The sequence below is a fragment of the Xiphias gladius genome, chromosome 14 (assembly GCF_016859285.1).
Source record: "Xiphias gladius isolate SHS-SW01 ecotype Sanya breed wild chromosome 14, ASM1685928v1, whole genome shotgun sequence".
NCBI lineage: Eukaryota > Metazoa > Chordata > Actinopteri > Istiophoriformes > Xiphiidae > Xiphias > Xiphias gladius.
Window position 1 is genome coordinate 1,882,540 of NC_053413.1, and position 16,669 is coordinate 1,899,208.

General features: G+C 36.8%; 1 protein-coding gene across 7 annotated transcripts in view; it reads left to right on the top strand.

Annotated features, from left to right (window-relative positions):
• depdc5 (DEP domain containing 5, GATOR1 subcomplex subunit) overlaps nt 1–12,330 on the top strand; it is a 37,930-nt gene extending 25,600 nt beyond the window's left edge. For 5 of the 7 annotated variants that reach the window (XM_040143016.1, XM_040143021.1, XM_040143023.1 and 2 more), the window contains 5 exons: nt 2,614–2,783; nt 7,939–8,110; nt 8,198–8,258; nt 9,271–9,353; nt 9,441–12,330. In XM_040143016.1, the coding sequence (XP_039998950.1) occupies nt 2,614–2,783; nt 7,939–8,110; nt 8,198–8,258; nt 9,271–9,353; nt 9,441–9,739 (785 nt within the window). In that variant the 3' untranslated portion in view covers nt 9,740–12,330. The remainder of the gene's footprint in view (nt 1–2,613; nt 2,784–7,938; nt 8,111–8,197; nt 8,259–9,270; nt 9,354–9,440) is intronic. The other 2 variants (XM_040143018.1, XM_040143017.1) reach the window with 1 other exon arrangement.
• The last annotated feature ends 4,339 nt before the right edge of the window (nt 12,331–16,669 follow it).

Sequence of the window (16,669 nt, forward strand, 5' to 3'; positions counted from 1 at the left end):
GCCAGTGAACTTAATTAGGATTTTAATGAATGATAAAATGGCTGAGAGCCACAACTCAGTCAACACAACATAACACTGAGTTTAGTTTATTGTTATAGTTTATTGTTGTGGCAGTTATCAGAAAGTTGGTTCTATTGTATGGTGGTCATGCTGGTTTTGTTACAAACTGTGTGCTTTATAATTCGCTGTCAAGTTTGCAAGTTTATTTGTATTTTAATGTTAATTTTTGCAGCCACATAGTAGGCTGCCTCTGATTATTAGACTAGTTCAGGAGGAAGCACAAAGACAGATAACATTTTTCAAGATATTCTTTAGGTAGATGATATCATAAAGAATCTATGTAGGATTTTAAATAGTTTTTTCATAAACTAGAATGTTTAGCTTATTTTTCTATTGAGTGTTATGTGTTCTGTTGGCTTGGAGCCATGTCAAATTAGAGGTTTGCCCCTCACTCACTGCAGTAGTACCGTAAACAAGATTTTCTATTAAAAAAAAAAAAAAACACCGCTCAAACAATGCTTCCAGGTATAACCTGCAGAGAAAAACTGAAAATACCGATTAACCGCTGGAGTCCCTCAAAGTTAGTTAAAAAAAAATACAATGGTTACAGGGTGTGTTTGCTGCAAATGGTATTTTTTAAAACCAGATTAATAACAAACCAAAAATAATCAGCCCCACAGGTGAATAACCACAGACATAACACTCACCATAATCATTTTTCATCCTTCTCACACAGTGGGTTTCTTACCATCACCACAGAACTGATTCCATGTATCATTTCATGACATATTCGTCACTGACCATTATCATCATCATCTTTTTGTTGTGCGACATTGATACTGGACTCAGCACTCGTGACAGTGGGCTGTCGATCTGCATTGAACAGCTGGTTGTGTGTCTTACGATGTGTAAAGCATGCAGATTGTCTGTAGTTGTAGTTGTATTAATCCATCCACAGTGGCAACTGTTTGATGTGGCCATATCACTGATTGATGTTATCAAATTTTCCCACTTCCACCAACCAATCAGTGTAGACTCTGTAGTTAGTGTGTAGCTGATCCAGGAGCAGTAGTAGGTGGTGTGCATGCTTTGGTGCTAGTGGCTGTGGTTCAGTAGTGCAGTGGTGTGCAATGTCCTCACCTGTTACTCTCCTGCAGGCTTTTCAACAGAAAGCACTATCACAACACGGCACGTTGTGACAGTGTTTGTGCTTCAACTCAATTTTCGCTTCATACGACTGCTGAAAAACTTAATTTGTCACCTCAGCTTATTTGAAATTCCTTGGACCTTTTAAAGCAACAACTTTAATGCTTTTCTGGTGCGCTATCTGACACTGTAGACTGGTTTCCTGTAATAGTATTAATGTGATGCTGAAGTAATTCATTAGACAGTGCCTCCATTCATAGCTTATTTGTTGTTATAATTGTTTTTATTATACCAGGAAACCTCTCTTTGAAATCGGGATAATGCAGACATTAATGCTGTTTTAACGTTATTTGAGATTGAAGGTAGTGATGGGAAAAATGGTTACAAGTATTCACGCCATCAGATACCTAAAGACAGTGACTGTGAGTGTAATTCACACACACTGCAGGACAAAGCTGATCATGTTAGGGGAAAGAAAAGTGCGAATTTCAGTAATAATAATAATAATAATAATAATAATAATAACTTAGTTACATTGATTTATGGATTTAGGTGAGGCATCCATGTGACTTCCACGTGTTTAGTTTCCTTTTTGACATCTAAGAGCTTTGAGAAAAATACAAGAGATACTGTCAAATTTATTATTAAAAGTAACAATTATTTTATAACTATTTTTGATTAATCTTGTGTTGCCTCTGTATGTCTTTCTAGATTAATTTAAGTATGACCATGTTAAGATTTCTGAACTGAACTGAACTAACCTGTACTCAGTTTAATTGTTAGAGACTGGGAATATTTATTTATTTAAAACTGCGATGCGAGAAAATTTGGTTCAGTAATAGATTCACAATAGTGGTAATTGAACAACTGAACAACATTCAATTTATTGGACAGTACTACAAGATTCTGAGTTGTAATTACCCTCTTTTATAGGAGATATTACAGCAAATATTAACAAAGATTTTTGATTAGGATATAGAAAACCTATAATATATTGTACTGAACTATAAAATACATTAAATGAAGTAGCGTGTGGTGCAGGTAAGCATATATTATAAACATTAAATGAATTGTTTTTACAAGGGACTAATTCATTTTTATGTAATAAATTACACTTCATTTCCCATTACTCTAGTTGCAGTTCTGTTATGCAGTTTTCTGTTAGTTATTGGCAGACACTGGTGCTTACTAAACATTTAAAAGTTTGAACCTTTTTCTTTTGACGTGTTAAAGTCCACAATTCTTTAGATCAGACTTGAAGACCTTTAGAGGATCATTAAATATCTCAACAACTCTTACTCAGTGTTGAAAGACTGGGTCTCCATCCAACGCTCACCAACCCCATTTGTAACTCCTCTCTTTACCTGCCCATCATGCCATCCATCTCTCCATCTTTTCCTTCTTTGCCTCCTTTCTTCGCCTTTTCCTGTCTCTCCACCTCCCCCCCTGCCTCCCTCTGTCCTCCAGCTGCTACAGTCCCTGAGCAGAAGACAGTCACTCTGGATGTGGACATTAACAACCGCAGTGACCGAACTGAATGGTGCAGTTGTTATTACCATGGAAACTTCTCCCTTAACGCTGCCTTTGAAATCAAGCTGCACTGGATGGCTGTCACTGCTGCAGTCCTCTTTGAGATGGTAACTTCATTAAATCAAAACTTCCTTTCCGATCAACATATATTTTGCAAGGTTCCTGAATTGTGCAGCAGCACTCAGATTCGTCCCATAAAAAGATCTTTCCAAAGACGAATAAAAGAAAAAAAAATCTAGTAACACTCACAAAAGAATAAGAAAAAAATCCAAAGAACTGAGATCATAGATAGTCACATACATAGTACAAACCCTTGAAAGAAAAACCATAAACCAATTTAGTTCTGTTAAAAATACATCAACATCATCTGCATAGAGGAATGCTTTATATTCAGTATAATTAATAATTAACTCTTTGTTTGTATTCTCTCCTATACATGGAGCTCCAATGTTCAGTGCAAACAGCACTTCCCTATATGTCTTTTATCATTTGGTATTACAGCTGTAAGTGATATATGTTTAAAACTTTGGGATGATCCATTTAATATTTTGGGTTTGAGGACTCAGTTGACTCCTGAGAAAATTTAGATGAAAATCTGTGCAAATGGATTAATAAACCGAGCATACAGATTACTACCAGACATTGAAATGTCTTCAGAAGCAAAGTACTGGTAAAAAAACATTATAATCTTCTTTGTCTAGTTCATCTGTGATGATAAATGATCTGCAGTCTATATTATATTAACATTAGATTCATCATTGTTTTAGAAGTAGCATTTCTTTGATACAGTTGGTCTGAATTTTGCAAGCTTTCCTTGATTAATCTCTCAATAGCTCTGAAAGTGAACTCCGGGGTTTTATATTGATGTGTTTTTAAGCACAGCATTTCAGATAGTCATACTACAGTATTATTCTAAAATAAGGTTTAAATGCAAAAAAATGTTTTGCTTCCTTGCTTTGCTGTTAAGGGGTGGCTGCAATCTTTCTCAGATTACATGTTACATGTATGGAATTCACATTGTCAAGCCAAACTGGCCACAAAAGATTATATTGTTTTGACAATGAGAAATTCAAATGTATCAGTTTTCTCGGCCAGAGTTGCCAACTTTCAACTACCTGCTGTAGAGAAATTCTATTTCTGGGTGAATAAGGGGTCTCAGAGATTTCTCCCAATAAAATGGAGATGCAAATTTCAACAGACCTTGCTGTGGACAGTTTCATATGGACTTCTTCCATATGGAGCCACAAAAGACTCTGTACAACTTTTGTCATTCATGTAGCAGTACTCCCAAGTGTAAAAACACTGATGTGTAAAATTGGTGGAGTCCCCTTTTAAAGAAAAAATCTTTTTTTTTTTTTTTTTTAATGTATTTATTTATTTATTTATTTAAGCCTGGTTCTTCCTATTCAAAGGTTTAAGCTTAGTTTTAGAGTGCAAAGAGGACACCACAGGAGTGGTTAGAAACTAGACTACAGTTTAAGCATGTTATCTAAACCTCTCATTTACAAGTGAAAAAGAAGTTGATCAGTTTGGTTTTGAATTTTTATTTTTCTGAAGAACCCAATGAACTGATGTCTACCCAAACTAAATAAATAATGGATGTTCTGTGTTTCTTTCTCTAAAAGAGAGAGGAGAGGAAGCACCAAAGCTTTCCTTAGCACTTTACACTGGCTGCCACTAAAATACTTTGATGTTTCTTGCTGATCAACAAAAACTTTTCAAACACACATTACATTCTCAGTCTGGAGCACAGGAAACACAGACACTTTTTAAAACATAGAAACAACATTGGAACTATTTTGGTTGGGTGGCAGCCACTGACACAGAAAGTACAGAGAAAATTAAAAATGGATTCTAAGAAGTATAAGCAAACCCTGGAAGTTATTGTCAAAGAATCAATGAAGAAACTAAGGTTGAAAAGGCTGGATATCACAGAAAGAGAATGATCCCAAACATTGTAAAATCAAGGACATACAACTAAAAGGCCACAGAATAAACCTAATCTTTAGTTTTTGCAGTTTCTTTCACAATATTTTGATTTGACTATTAATGTAATCTGTGGTTATGTCTTAAACTGTAATACATACTAAGTGAGGAAGAATGTTTCTGAAGTAGAAGTATTCTACATTGAACAAAGGGAAAATGTTCTTAAGCAAGAACTGAAAGACTGGTAGCTGCTATAAAATATGTTTAAAGGCTCCCTCAAAGTTAGTTAAATATACTCTACCGTATGTGTTTACTTTTTTTCCACTGACTTGGGTGAAGCCTCACTCATATCTCTGGCAGAGCTCTCTAACGTATTTAAGAAGCTCCTCAATGGCAAGGCGCCAGGAGTGGATGAGATTCACCCTGAGATGCTGAAGGCTCTGGACATTGTTGGGCTGTCTTGAATGACACGCCTCTTTAGTGTCGCATGGAGGTCGGGGACAGTGCCTGTGGACTGGCAGACTGGGTTGGTGGTTCCCATTTTTAAAAAGAGGGACTGGAGGGTGTGCTTGAATTATCGATGTATCACACTGCTCAGCCTCCCGGGCAAAGCTTATGCCAGGGTGCTGTAAAGGAGCCTCTGAGCACTAATCCTAGGATTCAGGAGGGGCAATGCGGATTCCGTCCTGGCTATGGAACAATCAACCTTTAACTCTTTACCCTTGCAAGGCTACCTGAGGGGTCATCGGAGTTTGCCCATCCAGTCTACATGTGCTTTGTGGATGACCTGCGACCAGGTCCGTCAGGGGCTCTTGTGGGGAGTACTGCAGGAATATCAGGTTCTGGGGCTGTTGCTACGAGCTATTCAGTCCCTATATAACCGAGTTAGAGTTCTGTCAGTATTTTCATCAGGAAGTCAAACACGTTTTCGATGGGTGTTGGCCTCCGCCAGGGTTGTCCCTTAGCACCAATCCCGTTTATGATCTTCATGGACAGTAAAACAAGGTGCAGCTGGGAGGAGGAGAATGTTCGGTTTAGGGGTCTCAGAGTTGCGTCTCTGCTATTTGCAGATGACATGTTTCTGTTGGCTTCGTCAGACCATGACTTTCAGCATGCACTGGGTGATTGCAGCCAATTGTGAAGTGGCTGGAATTAGTGTCAGCGCCTCCAAGTCTGAGGCCATGAGTGGATCGCTCCCTTTGGGTGGGGACAGAGTTTCTGCCCCAAGTGAGAGAGTTTAAGTATCTAAGGCTCTAGTTCACGAGTGAGGGTGGGATGGAACGGGAGACTGACAGGCAGATAGGTGCAGCATCAGCAATAAAGCAGGCATTGTACCGGTCCGTTGTGGTGAAGAAGGAGCTGAGCTGAAAAGCCAGCTTTCGATTTACCAGCCGATCTATGTTCCAATCCTCACAAATGGCTTTGGGTAATGACGAATGAGATCGTGGATACAAATGGCTGAACTGAGTTTACTCTGCGAGGTGACTGGGCTCAGCCTAAGAGATAAAGTAAGGAGCTCTGACATCCGCAGGGAGCTCAAAGTAGAGCAACTACTTCTTTGCATCGAAAGGAGGTTGAAGTGGTTCAGACATCTTAGTAGGATGCCTCTTGGGCACCTTCCATTGGAGGTCTTCTGGGCACATCCAACTGGTAGGAGGCCCTGGGTTAGACCCAGAACACGCTGGAGAGATTATATATCTCTTCTGGCCTGGGAACGCCTCAGGATCCCCCAGGAGGAGCTGGAAAACGTTGCTGGGGAGAGGGACGTATGGGCTGCCTTGTTTAATCTGCTGCCACTCGTAAATTTAGAATTATAAAGTTCTGTCTTACTTTTGTATCAAAAATGAGTTATTCACATGAAACCATTCTTTGACAAACATTAACATTTGTGTACGTTCAGTTTTCTATGAATCCCTAATGTTGCTAAAATTTGAAAAAAGAAAACGTTTTATCTCCAAAGTCATTCTCTAAATTGGCTCTATGGGGTTCCACCTGCAAAGCACCAATCACTGCTAGGAATATAAATGGAAAGATCAATTATGTTCCACCTCTTTACAAATCACCTCACTGCTCTGCTTGACTGAGGTTAAAGCAGCTGAGAAGATTATAAAATTTTGCTAAATGTTAAGTTTAAAAGAAACCAAACATGAATGCTACAGATACAAATGCCAGCTAAACGGAGAGTCATTTTATATCTCATTTGAACATGGTGAAAAGATTATTTTAACCATTAGCTACCATGCTAGACAACTAGCTTGCTAATGTTAATTACAAAACTCATGATACTGTTTTTAGTTTTAGTAGTAATTCAAGTTACCTGCTTACTTCACAGATGACAGCAATGAATTCCAAAACTTAAATATGTAAAAACGTGAGATAATGTGGGTTTCTAGCTAGCTAATTGCTGAACATTTTAGTGATTTATTGCTAACTCTACTATGCTCCTAACTGGGCATCTAAAACGTATGTACTGCAGCAGACACACAGTGATGAGTGACTCAGACACTGACAGTGATGACCCTAGCTCATCCAGCCACAAAGGTAGAAGTACATTTGGGAGGAGAAAAGAAGTTAGCAGAAGTTAACAAATTAGGTAACTTTTTACCTGGTTTTGAACTGCATTGTAAGTAAAACTTTATTAACAATATTACCAATTAAAAACCTTTGATGTTTTGTGCCTAAATTTAAAACATACAAAGTAAATATTTGTCTGTGTCCAAATAGCTTCTATGATCATTTTTTTCAGTGATTAATACATTGATTTTGTTTAATAAAACAAAGTGAAACTGAAATAAAATAGCTTTCTGTAAAGCCTTAGCGTATAGAAATTAAAATTCTAATTGAAAAAATTATCTCTCATTATTAGAAAGTTCTGTCTGGAATTCACCTGATCTAAAAAACAAAAAACCCTTTTAAAAATGTTGCAGTATTTTGATACTATATAGTGAGATTACATTAGGGTACATGTTACTTTGATCAGTGAAAGAGAAGTTTGCTGTAGATCAGTTTTCTATCTAGAATGTGAAAATTTTGAAGCTCAAAATCTCAAGACCACTCAGACTGCAGATAGAAACTAATAATTCCAGGGTCACCATCTTTTGCAGCATAGTTAATAATAAAATAAAGAGACACTTAATAATGTAAAATATAAAATAATAAAAAAAGAGTTTGTCCCAGAGTGTAAACATCCACTGAAGGATGTTGACAGTAGATGAATATCTGTGCTGTGGTTGCTGTCACCTTGTGAACTTTAAAAGTAAAAGTTAGGAAACAGTTCTACAGAGAGGTCAGGTTTCACACTGAACTGCCAGTTCTTAATCAGTTGTTATCTGTCAGGTTCAAGGGTGGCACAGAAAAGCAGCCTCCTGTGGCTTCCTGTTGGTTCCTGTCCTGGAGGTTCCTTTCGCTCTGACGTCATACTTGTATGGAGACCCACTGAGAGCCCAGCTCTTCATCCCTCTGAACATCCAGTGTCTGCTGAAGAACAGCAGCGACAACCTGTTTGAAGGTATAGAAGCCCTCTGACTGAACGCTTTGTTCATGTGTGTGATGCGTATAGTAGTTCAACACTTGTCTGTTTTCACTTATCAATCAGGTTTTGAGCCAGAGACATACTGGGACAGAATGCAGCTCTTTCAGGAGGCCATACTGTACAGGTTGTTGCTGTTTTGTGCTTATCCTCACTTTAAGTAAACTGTGATGTTATATTTTTGTTTCCTTCCTGAGCGTGCAATGGGAAATTTGGAGATTTTTTTTCAGCACTTCAGTTATTTTTGGTAGAGAAATTATTATCACCCAAAGAATAATTTCATTTGAGAAAACCATTGTCTGTTTTCTTCTCAGTAAAGTTATTTGCATGTTTGCTCTTATCCACACAAGTACACAATTACAGCCAATCAGAAAAATGCAGGAGGTAATTTCTGATTTCCTCCAGTACGATTGCTAGTATTATTGTTGATTACAAGGTAAGCAGGGAAGCACTGGGGGAAATGTTGTAGCGTATTGAGTTTTGGTTACATACCCAGTTTTATGAATCTTTATGAAATTCTATTTTTAAGTTAGTCTCTTTTTATTAGCTTGCAGCCTATCTTGGTAGGTAGCTAGCTAACTTCTGCCAGATAAACAGTAACTAATCTAGTTGTTAGTTTACTAAACTGATGATTTCCAGCTACACAGACAAAGCATTATAGTCTTTATGTAGTTTCCTTCCTTATCTCCTTTTTTTTTTTTTTTTTTTTTAAAAATAACTTTCACTATGCCTTTATTTTATTTTAAGCCAGTGGTGTGTGTAACTTTCCGTAAAAATTAAAGTGTAGAGTCTAATTTTTATATAGCTAGCTTATTTACTAATTGATATTAACATCCTTACAGAATGCTTTAAAAACTCAAATGAACTGCACTATGTTAAACAAAATTTTAACTTAGATTTAGATTTATTTTAATCACAGTAACTGTTAAAGCCTATAAAGAAAAAAAAAAACACAAGTTAGCGAAGTAGCTCAAATTACACTTTTCTTCTACAAAATATAATGTATGTCCTTACAAAACAATATGTGCTCAAAATGTCCCATTGCAGCCTCAGGAATGAGGTACGAATATACCTTCAAACCAAATTTGTTTTCTGAATGTGAGTCACATTATGCAAAAATGTTGTACTCTTTCTTCCAGATTCGGCTTTGTGCATGACAAGTTTTCTGCTTCTGCTTTTAATTTCCCCTCTGAGAACAAGCCCCAGTACATTCATGTAACAGGTTTGTTACAACATAAAAACACACAAACTGCCTTTCAATCACTAGACACTGTGAAGGTTAAATTCAACACGGCTTCTTTTCTGTCAGGCACTGTGTTCCTGCAGCTGCCATACTCCAAGAGGAAATACTCAAGTGGGCAGCAGCGCCGGCGCAGAAACTCCACCACGTCCAACAGCCACGGGCCATTCAGCGGTGAGGATCGGGTCGGTTACTACTGGGCCTACAACACTATGCTGACCAAAGCCTGGAGGACGGGCGTGCTGGGTGATGAGAGGCTGGCAGACCGCCTGCTCAGAGATTTCACTGACTTCTGCGCCAACAAGGACAACAGGCTCCTCAACTTTTGGGACACCTGCCAGGAGAAAATGAACGCCAGTGCCCCCTGACAGAAGGAGAGACGACTGGAGGAAAAGATAAACGAGGACTGTAAATAGATTATAGAACTATTTTTCAAACTTTCATTTAACAAAATTTTGACCAGAATTCACGTGCTTCTTGAATTTCTCACACTGGACATAGCAAAAAGGAAAAATCATACACTGTTAGTAATTGTTGAGATAGAGGAGAACATTGTTCAGATTAATTGTTGTTGTGCTGTACAGTATGGAGCAAAGGACAAAAGGCAGTAAATCAGATGAGTTAGAAATAGATCACATCAGCAAATAATATTGTTACTCAAATGTGTACAATGGAGTGCAAAAGGAAAGCTTTATATAAAGCTTTTTACTTTTTTTTAACATCCAATCAGTTAATAAAATAAATTAAAGCTTAATTTACTTTATCGCCTGTTTATCTTTCACTAGTTCATTTGATTTTTAAACTCCTTAGTGTTCCTAACTATCTGGTCTTCCGCATTTTATCACTTACCTATTCCCCACTTAACATTTCCTCTTTATGACCACATTTCCCATGTGGCTAGCTACCCTAACTGAAAACATTGGTAGCTTAACACACTAAGCACCCCCTTTTATTCACAAAACAACACAAGAGCAGGTTAATTATCAGTATACTCTTTACTGCTGAAGCAACACTGCATAAACCCTTTTTACAGAAGCTGTAGCATTTTAGCCAACAAGCTAACACTAAGTTATCAAACTAATGCTGCTTAGAAGTTTTAGTTTTGTTAATTTGAAATTATGAAAAAAGAAACGATAAATTACACACATCTACAAAATGTGAAGGATGACACAATAAAGTCTAAGACTTGTTTCCATTAAGGTTTTTGATGAGGAGAAGAGACATCCACTTGAAGATGAAGATAATTTTAGAAAGATAGGAGCATGGTCTGTGTCTGAAATGACTCCTTTTTTCACTCACTCACTGTTCTCTATATAACGGACGCTCGATAGTTTACACTATAGTGAGCAGTAAATTTAGATTTTCAACACTTACTAATTGTCATTATTTGGTGTCATCAAAGACAGCTGCTTATGTGTGCAACAGTAATTTTTGAATGTATAAAATACTGCAACACATTGTATTGTGGGATTGTTAGCAGCAGTTAGTGTACATGAGCAGTACTTTTTTCTTTCGACTGGGGGAATTTTTGAGGGTAATATATAATGGATAAATTTACACACTCAGAATTCTGACACTCAAATAAAATGGCGAACAGCAAATATAGTGCAAATAGGGAGTGATTTCGAGAGACAGCCAGGATGATGTGTGTGAACTTTTAGCTAGCTAACTTTGTTAGTGTTAGCTTGCCAACTAAAATGTTTCAGCTGCTGTTACAAGAGTTTATACACTGATGCTACGGCAGTGTGCAGTACCGTATATACATGATACATGACTGGCTTTTGTAGTTTTATAATGAAAGTCAGCTTCAGCTAGGCAGCCAGCTGAGAAAAGGCTGGTGTTGCTCAATGTGTTTAGCCACCCCCCATTTTATTGCCACTGGAAAAATACGAAATGTCATGAGGAAAATGGGAAATGTTTCTTTGGGATAGATAAATGATTAACTAAAGAGATGAAAAATAAAAAGATCTTCGGTTAAATAGAAGAGTAGATTTGTCTTAAGAAATCATTAGTGGGAAAGGAAAAGAGAGGTCAAAGGATAACTACGAAGCTTTACCTTTTCTTTTTAGGGTACATTTATTTCCTAGACTAACAATATTATTCAGCTATTTTTTTGGCTTGCCTGATAACCTTTTACTAAATTTTGTCAGTTCCGGGGCGTAGTAGGCACACACGTGACACTGAACAGACTTGCTTGGTCTAACTGACCACTCTAAGAATGACCCACTGATCTTTGCAGATGTTTAGAGTATTAAAGCTTTATTCTCTGGTTAGGATGATAGAACATAAAAAATTTTAAATACCAAAATTCATGCCTTAAGAGCAGAGATTCTTCTCCAGTGTTCAGTGTTCTGTTAATTGTTTATCCACACAATATAAATAATAAGACACCTACAGTATTCATTTGAATTTTTTTTATACAGGGCAAACCACTATGCCTGCCTGTGAAGCACCAGACAGTTTTAGACTTCCTCTTGTTTTCATATCACATCCACTTGACACTCTCCAAGTGTAAAAGTGTTGTGTTGCATCCAATAAACAGCTACTTCCTATCATTTTTAGCAAGTAGAGTCAAAGGCAGTGTCATAATGTGACATGACAGATCTGTGGCTGAATCATATGACTGGACCAGACAGATGGGTGATGCCAGGTGATAATCTCGAGTTTGTTTTCCACATGTCACTGATAATTTATACAATTATTGCCAATCCAGACAAAATGAGAAACAAGCTGTTACAGCTGGTAACCTAGGCAGGGAGTGTAAATTCATATGTGACATTTTGTGACCATAAGGAGAATAACACTACAGGATATCATGGTGTCAAAACTGAATCAATACCATTCACAAACAAATATCAAGTTATGTAACTCATAAAACACATTGCACAAATAAATGCAGAATGATTTGTATCTAAACTGTATCTGTGTGTCTAATTTACAACTCGTACATCATCATTTGTACATCAACTTAGCATTTTTCAATGGAAATTTATTTGTAAAGCTTCACCTATTTGTGTGGATTCTCTTGAGACTGGTCTACTATGCTGTTTCATACAAAATCCACAAATGCAGGGAGCATGTGACACTTCCGTAGTGGGAGATGGTAAGGGGTGCATTTCCTGGCAGACTGGCTTGCTGTGGAAAGCACGCCCCCCACAAAAAATCTGTTTCTGTTTGTCACAGCATCAAATACTTAGTGTAGTTACAAGACTGATGCTGATAAGTGGAGTAAGTTTGATGGATGTGACACTTTCCTAGTGGGAGATAGCAATTATTTGTGGACATTTCAACATAGACTTGTTAAAATCGAATAAGAACAAAATGGCTGATGAGTTCATTGATACAATGTATTGAATGAGTTTATATTCAATAGTCAGTAGACCAAGAAGAATAACATCACACCGTGCCACTCTAATAGATAATATATTTACAAATATTATGGAAGACTACACAGTAAGCAGATGAGTACGGAGGAATCCATAAGTGCATTTAGAGATGAATCATTAGCACAAAACTGGAGAAGAGTATATGATAAAGAAGATATTGACAAAGCCTATGAAACATTTCTAAAAATATTTAGATCATAAAACTGTCCAAGAAAACAATCCATCAGAAAGCGAAATTATACAGATAGGCTGTGGATAAAAAAGGGGATTCAAAATGCCTGCAAATAATAGAGTTAATAAAATATAGAACTATAGAGACATCAAATAATTATAAAAAAATATAAATATATTTTTTTATTAAAATAAAATGTTCTATTCAGTTTCAAATTATATCTGGACTTTAAACAAAACGTAACGTGGAAAGAGAATGATACTGATTTGTGTAGGTTGTCATTCGTTGTAAATTGTGTATCAAATGTCCCTTTTGATGTTTCCTCAATACATAAATTAATAAAAAGTCTTGTGGTTATTATTTGTACTTTTGATCGTCGTTTTAAGATGACTATCTTCAAATGCGCGTTACCGCGACGGGTTGCGTTTCACGGCAGGGGTGCGTATTACACACAACAGCTGCCCATTCCGAAGGCAGAGGTGTCTACTCGTTAGGTTCGCTGTTATGGCTCTGAGTGATTTTTCATAATAAATAAAGTATGAATAAAAACATCTTCATGATAAAAAGTACATTATCAAAAAAGTTCATGAGAGGGCATACTCCTCATGGTAGCGGCTGCTAGCTAGCTAGTGAGCTAACCCTGCGACAGCACTTGGGTTGGTTTTCTGTTTAGTTTTGCAATGTGTTTTACGAGTTACTTAACTTGATTTACAGATACATATCGCTCTACACTTAATGTACATTGTATTTTAACAGTTACGTAATTTGACATTTGTTTGTGAATAGTACGAAGACTTTTAGCTCCACAGATATTCACCTATAGAAAATTTAATCACAGAAATCCAAGTATTCGTATGAACACAAGTTCACTGTCAGACAGGCCAGATTGATATGAAGATCAAGATATCTGTATACATTGATAAACTGCGTCTGTAAGAGAAATTGTGTGAGGCGGTCATTGCGATAAAAGACCGTTCTCTGGGAATGCAGCTCAGGGTTCTAGTTTTTTGTTTTTTTTTAATCTTGGCGATGTAAAGTCGCTCAACAGTCTTAAAACAAACCAATTAGCAGGTTCATATGCCTAAAACCTGACCTGCATGCGAAAATCTCTATCGTGATCCCTTTTGTTTTACTAACCTTTGAATTAATTCAGTTAATTAGGCACTTTAGACAAAACAGGTCAGTCTGGTATGGTTGATTTTCTAATTCTGAAGTCAAAAATATTTTTTTTACAAGTGCAATATGACACAAGTGAGCAAAGTAGAACATACACACAAAGACTATGGAGAGCAGAATGAGACATTAGTAAGTATTGTATCAGTGAAAACTCAAGTGACAAGAGATGCTGTCTTGACATGGACAGGAAAAAGGAGGATGAGAGAATACCCTGTGTGCTTACCAGTATACTGCATGGGCAGATGTGAACGTGCAAAAAAAAAAAGGCTAAAAAAAGGAAGAAAAATTATAGTGATAATAAATTAATTGCTATAGAAGAATTTGTGAAGGATGAATGAAGAATCAATGTGTTTTGAGTATATTAACTAAGTTTAAAAAAAAAAAAAGATCGTTTTGAATGTTCAGGAAATATCACTCCCTAATACAATGACTTGTGACCCTGTAACATAAAATGTAACATATAATATTCTCCTTGTGCCCCCTAATCAAAGGTTAGCTATAGCATGCCTACGAGCTGTGAGCAGATCAACCAAAGTGTGATGTTCCCTTCTCAAATTAGTTTTAAGTTTTTAAGTGGTAAATCTCTCCAGCATTTTATTTAAAAAAAAAAAAAAAAAGATTTGAATAAACATTTTTTTCTTGAAAAGTTCCTTCTTGACCATGGAAACAGCAAAGACAATTTCACCACAAGGTCCAGTTAGAAGCTGTTCTGGAGCTTCTCATCATATCATCCTCCTCAACAGAATGAGTCTGCCCAGTTGTCATTGAAATGCGGATGCTGAAATTTTCATAATTTTTTGAACACTTAGGACTTCTTATCACTTTTTGCTTAAAATAATATTTCCTTTTTTCTTAATTTTTTCTTATCATGACGTGACATTATGTGACTGTTATGTGCTTCACTTAATGGTCACCTTAACAACAAACAGTTAAGAACTGAAGTCAAACACAGATATATTTCCAGTTGCACCACATGAGATATTTAATGTGTCCCTTATAGGCAACAGCAGAAAAAAGGACAACAAAGTTATTATAATTGAGATGAGGGATTATCAGAAAAGTCATAGTAGAGAGCTTTGGTACAGCATTGGTTGAACATGACAAAAGACTTCTTTTGTACTGAACTGGAAGTGAACCATAACTCCCAGTCAAACATCAGTACCTGCTCTGATAATTTACCAGTGATTCCCTTATATTGATATTCACATATAAATACAGACATTATAGTATTGACCCCTTTAAAGTCTGGTAATATCAAATACATTTCTGTTATTCAAGGTTCTTTTTATTATGAAGACAGAAATAGAAAAATGTCTCGTAAGTTGTTGTTCCATGAGTGAGGATACCCAATAAGAGTGCTTTGTCTTTGATCCACAACAAACACAAGTTATCCCAGTGTCCTTAATGCCTCCTGTATCGCAGAGCAAGTTTTAAATGAACTTGAGCATCTATTAATAGTGGAAAACTCCAGTGAATGAGACTTTACTGGGATACAAGCTCTTATCCAGTATACCGAGTTCATGGTGTTAACTGACTCAACAGCCAGTGAAGGGACTGTCTCTCAGTCAGCTTAGACAAAGTTGAACTTGCTGATTGCCCTTGCTGTTTTTGCTCCCACAGTAACATTCAAGGTTATGTGCAGGGTTATTTCCTCTTTTTGAAGTGCTATCTGTGCGTTGCAGCCAAACTTTCATTCTCCTTCATATCATGAGTGTGTGGATTTCAAGGTCAGTTTTGATGTGTCCATTGATGATCTGTGCAACTGTGGTTTATCAATGTGTCATTTTGTGGAAGAAAATGTAGTGCAATGACATTTTAATGAAACATTCCACTTAGAAAAATAAATTCCAGGAATCTGTCCTAATGCTCTGTCACATCAGCATAAATAACAGGCTGATGTTGTCAAATACTGACAAGACATCAACAGGAATTAAAATGGTCCATGCTTCTTCTTTGGTGTTCTCAGCTGGATCACTTGAATACACCACATACTGTAACTGATACCCTTTATCATCTCATTTTTGGCTCTGATGTCCCACATCAGAAGTCGTGCATCAGCAGGATGACTGTTCCCTTTCTCATGTTGAGGTGAATCTACAGTTATGTGAAGTATACCATGACATTTTTGTGAAAATGTGTCTTTCCTCTACCAATCTGCATTGTCTAATACAGCAGACATGTTTAACTAAAGACATTTTGATCCTGGACCTTGTTTTCTCATCATTTTCCAAAGTTTTATATTATTGTCATCAACATTCCTTTGTCTGCTTCATTACACTTTAAAGGTCCTCATATCTTATGTGCTCGGCGGTCACCAATGTTATTCCCAGGGTAAACTCAATCAAATATATATTGAAATATATGGGGAAAATGTGCACAATACTGGAGATGAAGATTTGTGTGAATGTGTATATAAAATTTAGTAATGTAAGGACCAATTTAATGGGTTATCCATGGTGCCACAATTGCACTGAAGGGGTAGAATATCCATCATGTTGGCATTTTGAGCCATAGCCCTTGAAGCTGCACTTGTAATTCCTTTAGGAGGAATTTAGGTTTTCCAG